This window comes from Mirounga leonina, unplaced genomic scaffold, assembly GCF_011800145.1.
Source record: "Mirounga leonina isolate KUSES-001 unplaced genomic scaffold, KU_Mleo_1.0 Mir_127, whole genome shotgun sequence".
In the NCBI taxonomy this organism is placed as follows: Eukaryota; Metazoa; Chordata; class Mammalia; order Carnivora; family Phocidae; genus Mirounga; species Mirounga leonina.
The window spans coordinates 12,303,498-12,315,647 of NW_023270316.1; the positions used below are offsets into that span (position 1 = coordinate 12,303,498).

At 40.7% G+C, this 12,150-nt stretch overlaps 1 protein-coding gene across 19 annotated transcripts in view; it reads left to right on the plus strand.

Moving 5' to 3' along the window:
- The window catches only part of DOCK9 (dedicator of cytokinesis 9), a 325,732-nt gene that overhangs the window by 231,737 nt on the left and 81,845 nt on the right, over positions 1-12,150 (plus strand). For 11 of the 19 annotated variants that reach the window (XM_035003134.1, XM_035003144.1, XM_035003125.1 and 8 more), the window contains exons 38-39: positions 1,150-1,286; positions 8,964-9,079. In XM_035003134.1, coding sequence (XP_034859025.1) covers positions 1,150-1,286; positions 8,964-9,079 — 253 coding nt within the window. Of the gene's footprint in view, positions 1-1,149; positions 1,287-1,807; positions 1,852-8,963; positions 9,080-12,150 lie in introns of all 19 variants that reach the window. The other 8 variants (XM_035003138.1, XM_035003141.1, XM_035003129.1 and 5 more) reach the window with 2 other exon arrangements.

The following is a 12,150-nucleotide window of genomic DNA, read 5'->3' on the forward strand; positions in this document are numbered from 1 at the left end:
GGTGCGTGTGGGAAGCTGAAGATTTCTGCCCAACAAAATATTTTAGAATTGGGTTTTGTGTAACTGAGAACTTATTTTTTATTTAATGGCTATAAATTTAATTTTTTAAAAAAATCTTCTGACTTTATAAGCACCCTGTATATATTTGCATGTAAAAGTGTGCTTCCTTGGGCTGTCCTAAAAATAGATGGGCATAGGAAGGTGGGAGTGGAAGGTGGTGTTGCTTGTTATGTGCATTGTGGAAAAATGTGCCCTGCTTTATAGAAAATTCCTGTGGTTTCTGCTCCATGTGACAAAGATCCTGAGCAGGAGTCTGAACGCTGTTGATGTCTGCCCTCCGTGGCAGTCTGGTCTGATGAATACTGCGTCTTCTCGTTGTGTCCCTCTGAAATCACCCAGCAGCATGTTGCCCGGTGATACTCCATGCATGCCCTGTTCAACTCCACACAATAACACAGTGAGGGAGACGGTTGGCTACGGGCCGGGGGACAGGTGTCATTCCAGCACGGGTCTCATTTTTCATCTGCTCTGGTGATGGTACACAGTAGGAAGTTAGCTGTTTGAATGCTAACCCAGATCACTTTTCTATTTTCTTTACTTGACTGCTGACAAGTTTAACAAAGTGTGTGGCTCTTCTCCTTCCTGCCTGGGTAAGAATAAAGGTGTTAAAACCGCCTCATATAATCCCTCTCATTGCATGTTTGTTCTGTTTCTTCCAGTGCATTGTTTTCATTAAAAAAAAAAAAAAAAAAATTTTTTTTTTTTTTTTTTTGCTCTTTAATAACATATATAACGCGAAAAGATTCGTGGTGTTTGGCAGTTGTCAGAACGCTAACCTTTAGCACCACGTCGGACTGATGCTCCAATTTTTAAAAAGCAGCATCTCTATAGTACATTCTAAAACTCAAAAGTTCCCTGCTTTGGCTTGATTTTTGCTTCTTCGTCATCAGGTGCTTTGCTGTGAACCTGTTAGGAGCTGCCGCCTGTGTGTGCGTCTCTGGCTCACCCGGCCCCAAGCAGGCCGCGCTGCTCCTGGTCGGAGTGTGGCCGGTCCCCTTGTGCTGTGTCCTGGCCTCACTAACCCTCCTCGTCTCGCTGCAGTGTAACAAGTCTAACTTTTGCTTCTACCCCATTTCACTCATGTTGCAGGAACCAGGAGGGGTTGGGACCCATAGTTCATGATCGAAAATCTCAGACATTGCCTGTTTCCCGTAACAGAACAGGAATGATGCATGCCAGATTGCAGCAGCTGGGCAGCCTGGATAACTCTCTCACTTTTAACCACAGTAAGTCCCATGACATACCATCGTAACAGCCAGCCATCTCATGTGACATCTCAGAGGGGAGAGCCCCAGGCCACACCACACCACATCACCAACTTGACTTTTCTTCCAGCTCAGAGCAAGTGGGATGAAGAGCTCATGGCGAAATTCCCTTCTTTGGAGGAGAGTGACACAATGTGGAACATGGTCAGCTACGGCACCAGACCTAAAGTGCTGGACCCTTTGTCCCAACCCCCTCCATTCAGTATTTTTAACGTAAAATTTGGTGGGTTTGACAGCCAAACATTCTCTGATATCTTTAATTTAATATTTGGATTTTCCCTGTGCAAGTCCTGAGGACATCTGGGACAGGTTCCTTTCGTTCTTCTGAGCCCATGCATGTAGTTGATCAAGTGTCCACATTCTGACATTCCAGCTTTGAATGTATGTTAATCTTTAAACTGCTGTGAAAACATAAAGCCCATGAATCAATTTGTGAGGGTGTGGAAAAGCCAATAACAAAGTGACTTTTTCTGTGTTTTCAGTGTGAGAAAGATATCAAGTGTGCTTGGAATTTCTGTAGACAATGGTAAGATTTAATCAGGTTGAAGTCTGCTTATGAGGCCGCTTCACTTGCAAACCGAGACCTTTTTGTTCATCTTGCCTTCCTAACTTTGGGGCTTTCTAACTTCACAATAGAGGTTCTACCAAAAAGTGGGAGCATATTTTTTAATTTACCATTTTCATATCCCCAGAGGAGACATGGCATCATATACTATTTTTAGAAACTTAAGTGTTTCGTCTCTTTAAAGGTTTCTCAAAGCAGAAAACCTAAAAGTTATCAACCATGCGGTATTTTAAAAAACTGATGCCATCATTTATAATAAATACCATTTCTGTTAGTGATGTGTTCTCTGAATTGTTTCATCTTTTCTCCAAGCATAACATCTCTAGTTACTGTCTTATGTAGACAATTATTTGTTCTCACTCCAAGTAATGCCTTTAATGTATAGTTATTAATATCTTCTCATCATTTCTAATCATAAGAATTCCACTCACTGTGATCTTCCTATCTCTTTCTTTATATAGGCTAAGAGTAAAGACAATATTCCCAATGCTTTAAATTGATAATAGTTCAGAGTAAGAAGGCCGAGGCATCGAAATACAGCAGCTATCCACTCTTTCACCCCAGCAAAGTTTGATGGAATGGGTATAGACTCTCTTGGTAAAATTCTAAGCTTAGTTTAGATCAGTATTATATTTGCCTGCCACACACCGAATCGGTGGCGTTCAAGAGCTAGTGCTGAGTCCTACACTCCGCTGTAGGATGTACGTTCATGATGCATGTCAGGCTACAATACTTGATTTTTCCATATCTTGTCAGTTAGGGCTTTTTCTAGCTCTGTAGACAAGGGGTTGAAACAAACAAAACAAGTTTTGTTGTTTTTAGTTGTCATTTCCTATTTAGCAAACAAATTAAATTCTCACTGTTCTGCAGGACTTGCCACACTGCCTTAATAGTTTATAACAGAGGGACTACCTCACTGTCAGCTGGAATAAATACTTTAAAGCACTTAAAAAAAAAAAAATCAGCAGACCAAGTCCCCGACTCCAAAGATAATCATTTAGGAAACACAGAAAACAAACAAAAGTAAAACGAATGATCAACACATGAATGTATAACCTTAATCCACTGAGATAGACCGCAGCTCCTCCCACTGCAAACAGATTTTGCGATGGTGGCTTGAATTGGACAAGAGAGACAGCTGGCTGTGTTTTGCAGCCAAGCACCATATTGCTAACATGGCTGATTCCCATTCTCTCTTCCTGCTACCCACAGAGAGCCCGTCCTTCCTGCCTCTCTCCTCTTTCATCCTGTGGTTTTTGCTTCAGTCAGTTTTCAGTGACACCATCCTCAATCAGTGTCTCTCCTTCTGCCTTCCCTATAAACAGTGTGTAGCTGATTCTTTTAGCCTTCTCCTGTGTTCCTACAATTCCTGCTCATCCCAAATTGGTTCTGGTGTCTCACAGTCCTTGCATCTTCTCCTAGAACTCAGTCTCCATTTACATCTCTAAATCTGATGATGTATCTAGGTGACTTTAGCCTTACTCTGTTGGCTTTTTGAGCTCCAAATTGTCAGTTCTCCCAGAAGCCGCAAAAAAGCAGTATATACTGTATGTATACATGTGTATGTGTGTGAGCATGTATATGTATATATACATACATGATTTCTTTATACCTGTGCCTAGGTATTTTATGGAAAATTTGTAGCCATATATGTCTTTTTTTAAAAGTCCTCTTTAACAATGAATACAGTACCTTCTGTTGGGCCAACCAATATGATGTAAATCCAGTATGTGAGAGATTTGCAGGGTGCCAGAGTCTAAAATTTATTTTGGAATTTATTTTGAATTTATTTTAGAAAAGAATAAAAATAGGAAGAATGCCCCCTCCCCATATACACCACCTGCATTTTTTGTTTTGTCTTTTTCTCTGAGGAGAGGCTTTGTCAGGCCTCAGCTTGACCAGCTGGGGGCAGCAGAGGACCACCAGAAATTTAATCCAGTGGAGGCCAAGTTTTGTGCCCCCATTAGCAGGTCCATGTAGGTCGTGGGAAAGACACCATATGCACCTTTCATGTAACCATGGCAGGGTCTTATCTTTACTCTTGGATTTTGATAGGAAATAATGAAAATGATAAATCCCACTGTGGCCAAATAGTCTTCACTATTTCAAAAACACTCAGAAGATAGAGATTCATTATATTTGGGTCATTACCTAGATACATAAAAAGTAAATGTTTACAACATTAAGACATTGACCTTTTTATTGTAAAGCTCATCCTGTTGTGTATCAACAGAAGCTATTTGTGTCAAATGGCAAATTGAAAGTGATTACTGCATGTAGAATATTTTACATAAACCATGCTGTGGGAAGGAAGCTAAGTCAGACATGTTTGCAAGTAAGTGATACATGTGCAAAGCATACAAAATAACAGTTTGCATTTACTTTGCTGTTATGTATTGCTCTAGGAATATATTCATTTGCATGGTAATTCATATTTCTTATAAAAGACCACATCTAACTCTGAAATTCTTTGACATCTATGAAGTACAAGCAAGACAGTATCAGTGATAAATAAATTCCCTTACTGTATATAATATTGAATCAACAGGAAAAATGCAGAGAACACGTATATCCTTTGAAGTAATATTAATATTTTTTCAGAAGGTTTTTTCTTTTTTAAGATTTTATTTATTTGAGATAGAGTGAGAGACGGCAAGAGAGAGAACAAGCAGGGGGAGCTGCAGAGGAAGAGGGAGAAGCAGGCTCTCCACTGAGCAGGGAGCCCGACATGGGGCTCAATCCCAGGACCCTGGGATCATGACCTGAACTGAAGGCAGACGCTGTTAAGTCTGAACCATTCAGGTGCCCCTTTTTTCAGAAGGTCTTAAGCATGACAATATATCTTTTAAAATAGGTAAAAAATCGACTTGGATGCTTTAAAAGTATATACTCAAGACAGTAAATGAAATGTTTGTTCATGAAGCCACTTTTTTTTTTTTTATTCTGAGGCAGGTTTCCTTGATTTAGAAATTTAGAAATATATTTTTGCACATTTTCTAGCATTTCTAATATCAGGATATATCTTAGAGTTATAACAGACCTATCTCACATGTTTATCTTGCACATTATATCCAATATGGCAGCCAGTCATTGGTACTTCTTGCAATTGATGGGGTTTCAGGACTGAGGAAGTCTGGCACAATGCCTTTTTAAAGTCAGGCATGTTTATATTTTTAATATCCTTTAAAAGGACTTTAAATTACAATGTATGCTTAAACCAAGTGTTTTCACAGTTTGGAATGTATATCCCATACCAGGTACTATTTTCAGACACAGCTGAACATTAGGTTGAGGTATTCTTCAGAGAAGAGAAAGCAGATGGCGTCACCGTTTCCTCAGGTATAAACTCTGGGATTATAGACTCATTCCACAAATCATTTTGAGCATATTTGGTTTTTTGTGTGAATCAGAGGACAGACAGCAAATCACATAATTTTTGCCTTGGAATATTATTCCTTATTCTGTCTACTGTTCGCTCATTTGTGATGAAAATATTCTTAGCAGTAAAAGTGGGACGGAGAAGAACAGATAGATAATGTAGAGGCTGATTTGTCTGATACTTTGCAAAAATATATGCAGTTAGTAAAAGCTACAGACCATGAGTTAATATTATGGAGTTAATACTGTAGTTCTAGGGGACTAGGTCTTCCACGTTTAGGGACTTCTTTTAGCAAGAAGATTCCTTGTCATTCAGTAGTATTTACTTTTTTCTCATAAAATGTATTATTTTTCTGGATTCATATTATGTGGGCCAGAAGAAAAAAATTAACAATAAAAACAAGAATTCTGGTTTCATAAAGGGTAAAGGCACCTGTTGAAAAGAAAGTGCCTCCTGTAAGAATATGTATCTCGCTTTGAGCCCAAATGTCCTCTGACATTTGGAAAAGGTGAGCGTTTATGTCCCTCCCACCACATCACTTCTGATGGTGTGGCACTGGGGAAGGGAGACGGTTTACAGATGTGGTCAGTGTTACTCCGTCAAGCTGTTCTAGTAACAGGAGTTTATTAAACAGAGTAAGTTAATTAAGTCTAACATAGCAGATGACATTAGAGGGGGGGAAAAATCTCATCCTTGGCCTCTGTGTGTTTAAAAGATTTGGGGATTTTTTTTTTTTTGATTTGGGGATTTTAGAATAAATCATTGATCAGAGTGATAAGAGAATGAAAATTGTGTTAATGTGAGCAGTGAGTCCTAAGGACACTAAAGCATTCCATGACGTGTGTGCCGAAGATGGCACATCAAGGAAGTCCTCCTCCTTTCTCTGATCAGCCTGGCTGAAGATAGTCAGTGCCCTGTGCCTCAAGGCACCACTATTCAGTAGGGGAAATCAGTAGGTTAACACAGCATTCCTTACTTGCCCAGGTGAGAATCCGCTTAATCAGCTTCACAACGTTGCTGACCGATATTTTAAGAAATTGCATTTTTTTCTTAAGACCCCTTTTTGGATGTACCAAGTCCGTTTCATTTTCCTGGGTTGGCCTGTAACATGGTGACCAATGACTAAAGCCTTTCCTCATGCACAACTTAGTTCTAGGCGTTGAGACAAGCAGTTTGCATGGGAGTATCCCTCCTCGGTGAACTGTCCATGCAGTCTCTACCACTTAGACAACCTCTCCACGCTGCCCTTTATTTTTAGGGACTTTTTAATAACACTGGCTCAGGAATATTGCTGATTTTTTGAGATAGGAGTTTAAGGAAAAACAAAATTATAACCAGTTGTGGCTTAAAAGGATCATTTCTTTTATTCTTAGATAATTCAGACACAGGCAGACAGATTTCTATATGAATCTGACTGTTACCCTTAAGGAGATTAGATATACAATGTCAAGACTCATGGATGATGTAAGAGCTGAGAGAAATTTTGTCATTGTCATGTTTCCATACGTATATACATAATTACATAAAAACTTCATTTAGCGTGGCCATTGATACTGTGTTTTAAAAACAACATATCGCCAAATTCCAGTCCTGAATGGGTCCAGACCTTCAGCTGAAAGTAAATACTGTGGAAATTCTTCAGTGTGTAGGCATTTGCATCTATAATGATCACGCCTGCGTACACTTAGCCAAGAGGTTACCTAGAAAAAGAAAACTTCAGTTCTTTGCCAAGAAAAATATTAAAATGATCACCAAAACAAGTTCCTTATATGATTTCACCCAGACTATAAAACTTCAGCAGCCCTCAAAGGGTCTTTTTGACCAATAATTTTGGTTGGTCTAATAAAAGGTGTTGTATCCCCCCCTCCCCCAGTTTGTGATCACTTTAGCCATAATTAACAGTCTGTTTTCCTCTTTCAACCATCTCTGAATCTTACCAAACAAACCATGTCGAATGAGGTGATGCCCTAGCTTACAAAGGCAGTGCAATGAAATTAGTACCAAAGTACATCCATCTTTCTTTCTCCGGGAGACTTCTTACCAAAAAAGCAAACATAAAGAGAACTACATGGCACCAGGGTGTTAGGGAGCCCCTCTAAAGGTACATCGACTCTGTTGCAGTGTGAAAATCATGCAGTCCACAACCACAAAGCTTCAGAACCACCCTTCTAAAAGCAGAGCAACACTGGATGAAAGCACATGATAGTATTTTTAGCCTATTTTGAGACCAACTCAGCAGCTTGGAAAATCTCTTTTGTAGTCTTTTAAAAATCACTCTAACTCTGACGTTTATCAAAGTAAGAATAACAGCATGCTAGTTACTTTATTTTATCTTAATAATAGGTACTGTGATACAGTGACCTGGATAAGGAATTTGGAGTGTAGTTTCTGGGTTTTGTTTCCCATTACTGGCCTCAAGAAAATTCTCTAGGTTTTCTCTACTTCACTTTCCTGATCTATATAGAAAATGTTCTCCTCTCTGAAGTATAAAGAAAATTACCTACATAGTAAGTGTTGATTTGTTTTTGCTCCTTGGAGTAGGACGTTATATGATGTTTTATTATATTGCCATCTTTCTTTGTCCTCTGGATCAGTACTGTAACATCTCTGCATCCCTATATGTATTTCTGCTAATGCATATTATTTCATAATTTAATATCTCAAATTGTATGTCAAGCTACATTTATGTCAGGACTAAGTTGATTTTTACAGCCACATATAGAAGATATCAGTTGTATTTAAATTATGATTCTTCAAGTCCTTTCCTTTTCTTAAACGTTTCTTTCAGACATGTACTGGCTTTCATGCTTTTTGATAAAGCAAGTAGAATACTATTAGCAGTGCAGTCAACTCTTGATTATCACTCGTCATTCTGGCTGATCGTACAGATCTTTATGTTATCGATTCAACACTTAGGCACGGCCATCCACCATGTGCCAGGCACTATTCTAAGAACTTCACAGATCTTAACCAATTGAATGCTCCCTGCAACCCCTTGAGGTGGATACTATTATCATCCCTATTCTACAGATCAGGGAACTGAGGCATAAAGAGGTCAAATAACTTGCCCAAGGTCACACAGCTAGCAAGTGGCTGAGCTGGATTCAGGAGCCAGCAGCCTGACCCCTGGCTCATTTTCTTCTTCTTCTTCTTTTTTTTTTTTTAAGATTTCATTTATTTACTTGACAGAGAGGGAGCACAAACAGGGGGAGTGGAGAGGGAGAAGCAGGCTTCCTGCGGAGCAGGGAGCCCGATGCGGGGCTCGATCCTAGGACCCTGGGACCATGACCTGAGCCGAAGGCAGACGCTTAACGACTGAACCACCCAGGCGCCCCCTCCCCCCGACAAACTGTTTAGCTTTTCTGTGCCTCAGTTTCCTTCTCTGCTCGGAGGGTTTAATAATGTACATACTTCACAGGGCTGCTGTGGGATTAAATGAGCTAATACATGTCAAGTTCATAGAGTTATGGCTGGCACATAGCACACAGTACATGTTTGCTGCTCTTCTTTCCCTTCCAGAACTGAAAAAGTTCTAATTGAACGGACACATTATTAATTACCTACCCCCACCCCACCACTGAAAAAGGGAAATAAGCCTTCTGTAAATAATCAAAAGTTGACTGCAACCATACTGTGCGGCCAGCCTCTTTGTCTGCAGTCACCGGGCAGTAACCTTGTGTTGTAATCCACGCAGGCTACGGCCACTCGGACGCCGATGTTCTTCACCAGTCGCTGCTGGAAGCCAACATCGCTACTGAGGTGTGCCTCACGGCTCTAGACACACTCTCTCTGTTTACACTGGCATTTAAGGTTTGTATTGAACAGCTGGGCGCGGTCGGAGCTTTACCTTTTAAATTCATTCTGCTCGTTTAGTGGAACCAGCAAGAACTTCCTGTGTTGTATTTTTTATTTCAGCAACTGTTTTTGCCCCTGTAAAGAAGCCCTCATCCTTAAGATACCTTAATGAAAGCGTTCCATGGTTAATGACTTGAATTCCTTGAAATAAAGGTTAGCTGGTCAGGGTGTGCTGCATACTTGCACATGATGGAAGCAGTCCCTGGAGGTGGTTAACTCTTGGCCGGAAGAAAGCATCCACCTGGGGAACACGGTTTTCTGTGCCCTCGAGGATGATAAGTATAGGAACCTAATCAGACATTTCTGCCCCTACTATGAGAATATCCAAATGTAGCAGCAGTTAAAATTAGCTATTTATATATAGAAGAGCAATAAGTAGAAACACATTCACCTCTTACAATTTAAAAAAAAATATGTCAGTAGATTAAGTGATAGAAGCATTGCAAGGATAGAAAATAAAAGGTGGTTTCGGTCTTATTTTTAGGTTTCAGCAAGTAATATTCAAGTAGATGGAAATGGTCTCGCAAGCCATTCGCTTGATTTTAGGAACCTGACACTTCGCAGTCTTGCTAATTGATTGCTTCCATTTCCAGCGCAGAAAAAGGAAGTTGAATTAGTGTTGATAATGCTATGAATATTGAAACAGTGTGTTTCCAAGGATATTTGAAAAAGTTAACCGAAGTCATTTTCTGCTTTACCTTATCTCTGCTTCTCATAAGGCACATTTCTTTATTAGGGTAAAAATAGTTACCCTGATATCATGTCACTTTATTAGGCGATACCTTTATTCTTCTCAGCAGCCACGCCACTCACGTCTGCCCGAAATGTCATTACTAGGAACCCAGTGGAGAGATGAAATACAGACCCTCATCGAATGAGTGTGGGGGCAGCCATGTCCTGTTCCACGGAGCCTCCACTCTCGTGGCTCTCGGAGTGTGGTCCCCCAGCCGGCAGCGGCTGCAGACCCGGGAGCTTGTTAGAAGTGCACAGACCCAGGGGGAGGATTGAGCTTGAGTGCTGAGGTGATCTCTTTCAAAGTGTACATGCCTGTGTGCAGAAACATTTAAAGCTCAGCACCCCCATGAAAAAGTGGGAAGATGGGCAGATGCTACAGCAGGAAGGGATGTCATGCCCCGCTGCAGGCTTACCTGGCCTAGATTACAGGTTCATGAGGCCCACTGGCAAAGCAGCCACTGGGATCTTGCCCTGCAAATAATTTACTCAGCTGAGGCATCATCTGGAGCATTTCAGAAAAATTAAATTAATTGCATTGAGTTAGCTGACGTGATTCGAGAAAAATCGTCTTCCACAGATAAAGCCCCATCATGACTGAGTCTCTGAATTGACCACGTCTAGTAAGTTGCCAAAGGTAGCCAAGAAAACACATTCTTAATGAGAGAAAATGTTTGAAAAGATTTAAGCCCTGCTATTGAGTGCCTTCTGTGCCTCAAGCATTAATCTTCACAACAGCCTGGCCTCGTGGATCTTTAATCCCCATTTTACAGATGAGGAGAGGCTGAGACAGGTCAGAAAATTTGCTCAGGATCACTGCACACCTGGCCTGCCAAAGCCCTCGTTCTCCACCCACTAAGCCAGGCGTTGGGTGGGAGGTGGTGGCAGGGTGGGGACAGAGAGAGAAAAGATAAGCTGAGGGACATCAAGGTAGTTGAATGATCCCATACAGAAAAAAAGGAGAATATTACCAAGCACTTACCAGATGCTGGTCCTGTGTTGGATGCTTTCACATATGTTCTTTCATTTAATACATAAAAGGGTGTGTTTTGTAAACCAAGGTCGTTACATGCAGAAAAATATGATTCTTCTCTGGTAATTTTACAACGTCTGTGATTAACACGATCCCAAGTCAACCCTGGCCTTTAAATAGTTGATAATCTTTTTTAATGTGTTTACAAATTTAACCTGAGAACATATTTTTAGCAATTCCACCTTGTGCCTTTTCTTGATTTGAGCTGCCTGGTGAGAATCAGTCCGTGACGGTGAGGAGCACTTGGATATTGGGTACTTCTAGGGAGTTTGTGGTGTGGTTTACACAACCATAAGCCTGGTCTGCAAAGACACATGAGATTAGGTCACCTTAGTGATTGGTAAGCATTTGCAACTGAAACAGCTCTTCTCTCAGTTGGATTCTTAAAGCGCTCTCTAAATAAAACTCAGTGCCATATGCCTAGGAAAGGTGTATCTGTCTTAAATAGCGCGGTTCTAGACATCTCATTTTGGTACCGAGGGTTTAAAGTCGTTTACATCCTATTCCTGGATCTTTAAAAATTACTGATGTTGTGTCTTCATTCTCTGAAAGGCTCATTTCCCCTAGGAGGATGTGTTATAACAGTCAAACCTGCATCCGCATCAGACAGTGCCTGAGATTTATTTATAACCTGTGCTCCACCTTGTTGCTAGAGAGAAGTCATGCCTTTCATATTGTCTTAGTGTCTCATTTACTTTCCTGAATGAAATTTTCCTATCCTCACTACAAGTCTACAGGGATAAAAAGTAGAAGTGAGATACACTCTGGTGTTACCTGTGTTGATTTCTGAGTGGAGAAGTGAAGGGTAGTTTTATTTTTGCTTCCCCCCTCCCGCCGTGGACCTTTCTGAATGTTCAAAATTTTTTTATATTTAGTGTATATAACTTTCTAATTAGTGAAAAAGAGACAGCAGAGAGAGGGAGGAAAGAAAACTGATTGGAAGATTACAGAAGGCAGCTGGTACACGGGGGTGTGTCCAGGGTAAGAGGTCCTGAAATGAGGAGTTACTTATATCTTAGTGTGAGTGATTTTAACTGCATTCTTGCAAGTGGATTTTGGGATCAGACCCCAAGAAGACTAAATCCTGAAAACGGGAAGCACAACCTTGACCAGAGAGAGTCAGGAAGGAAAATTTAACTCCTGGGGTAAGAACTCGGAGACAGGCCAGTTCAACAGCAAGACCAGGGCTCCTGGTGATTTTTGTATGCACCGTCTCTTCTGGATGTCTCCAGCAGATAGTGCTGAGAGAAGGAAAGCTCAC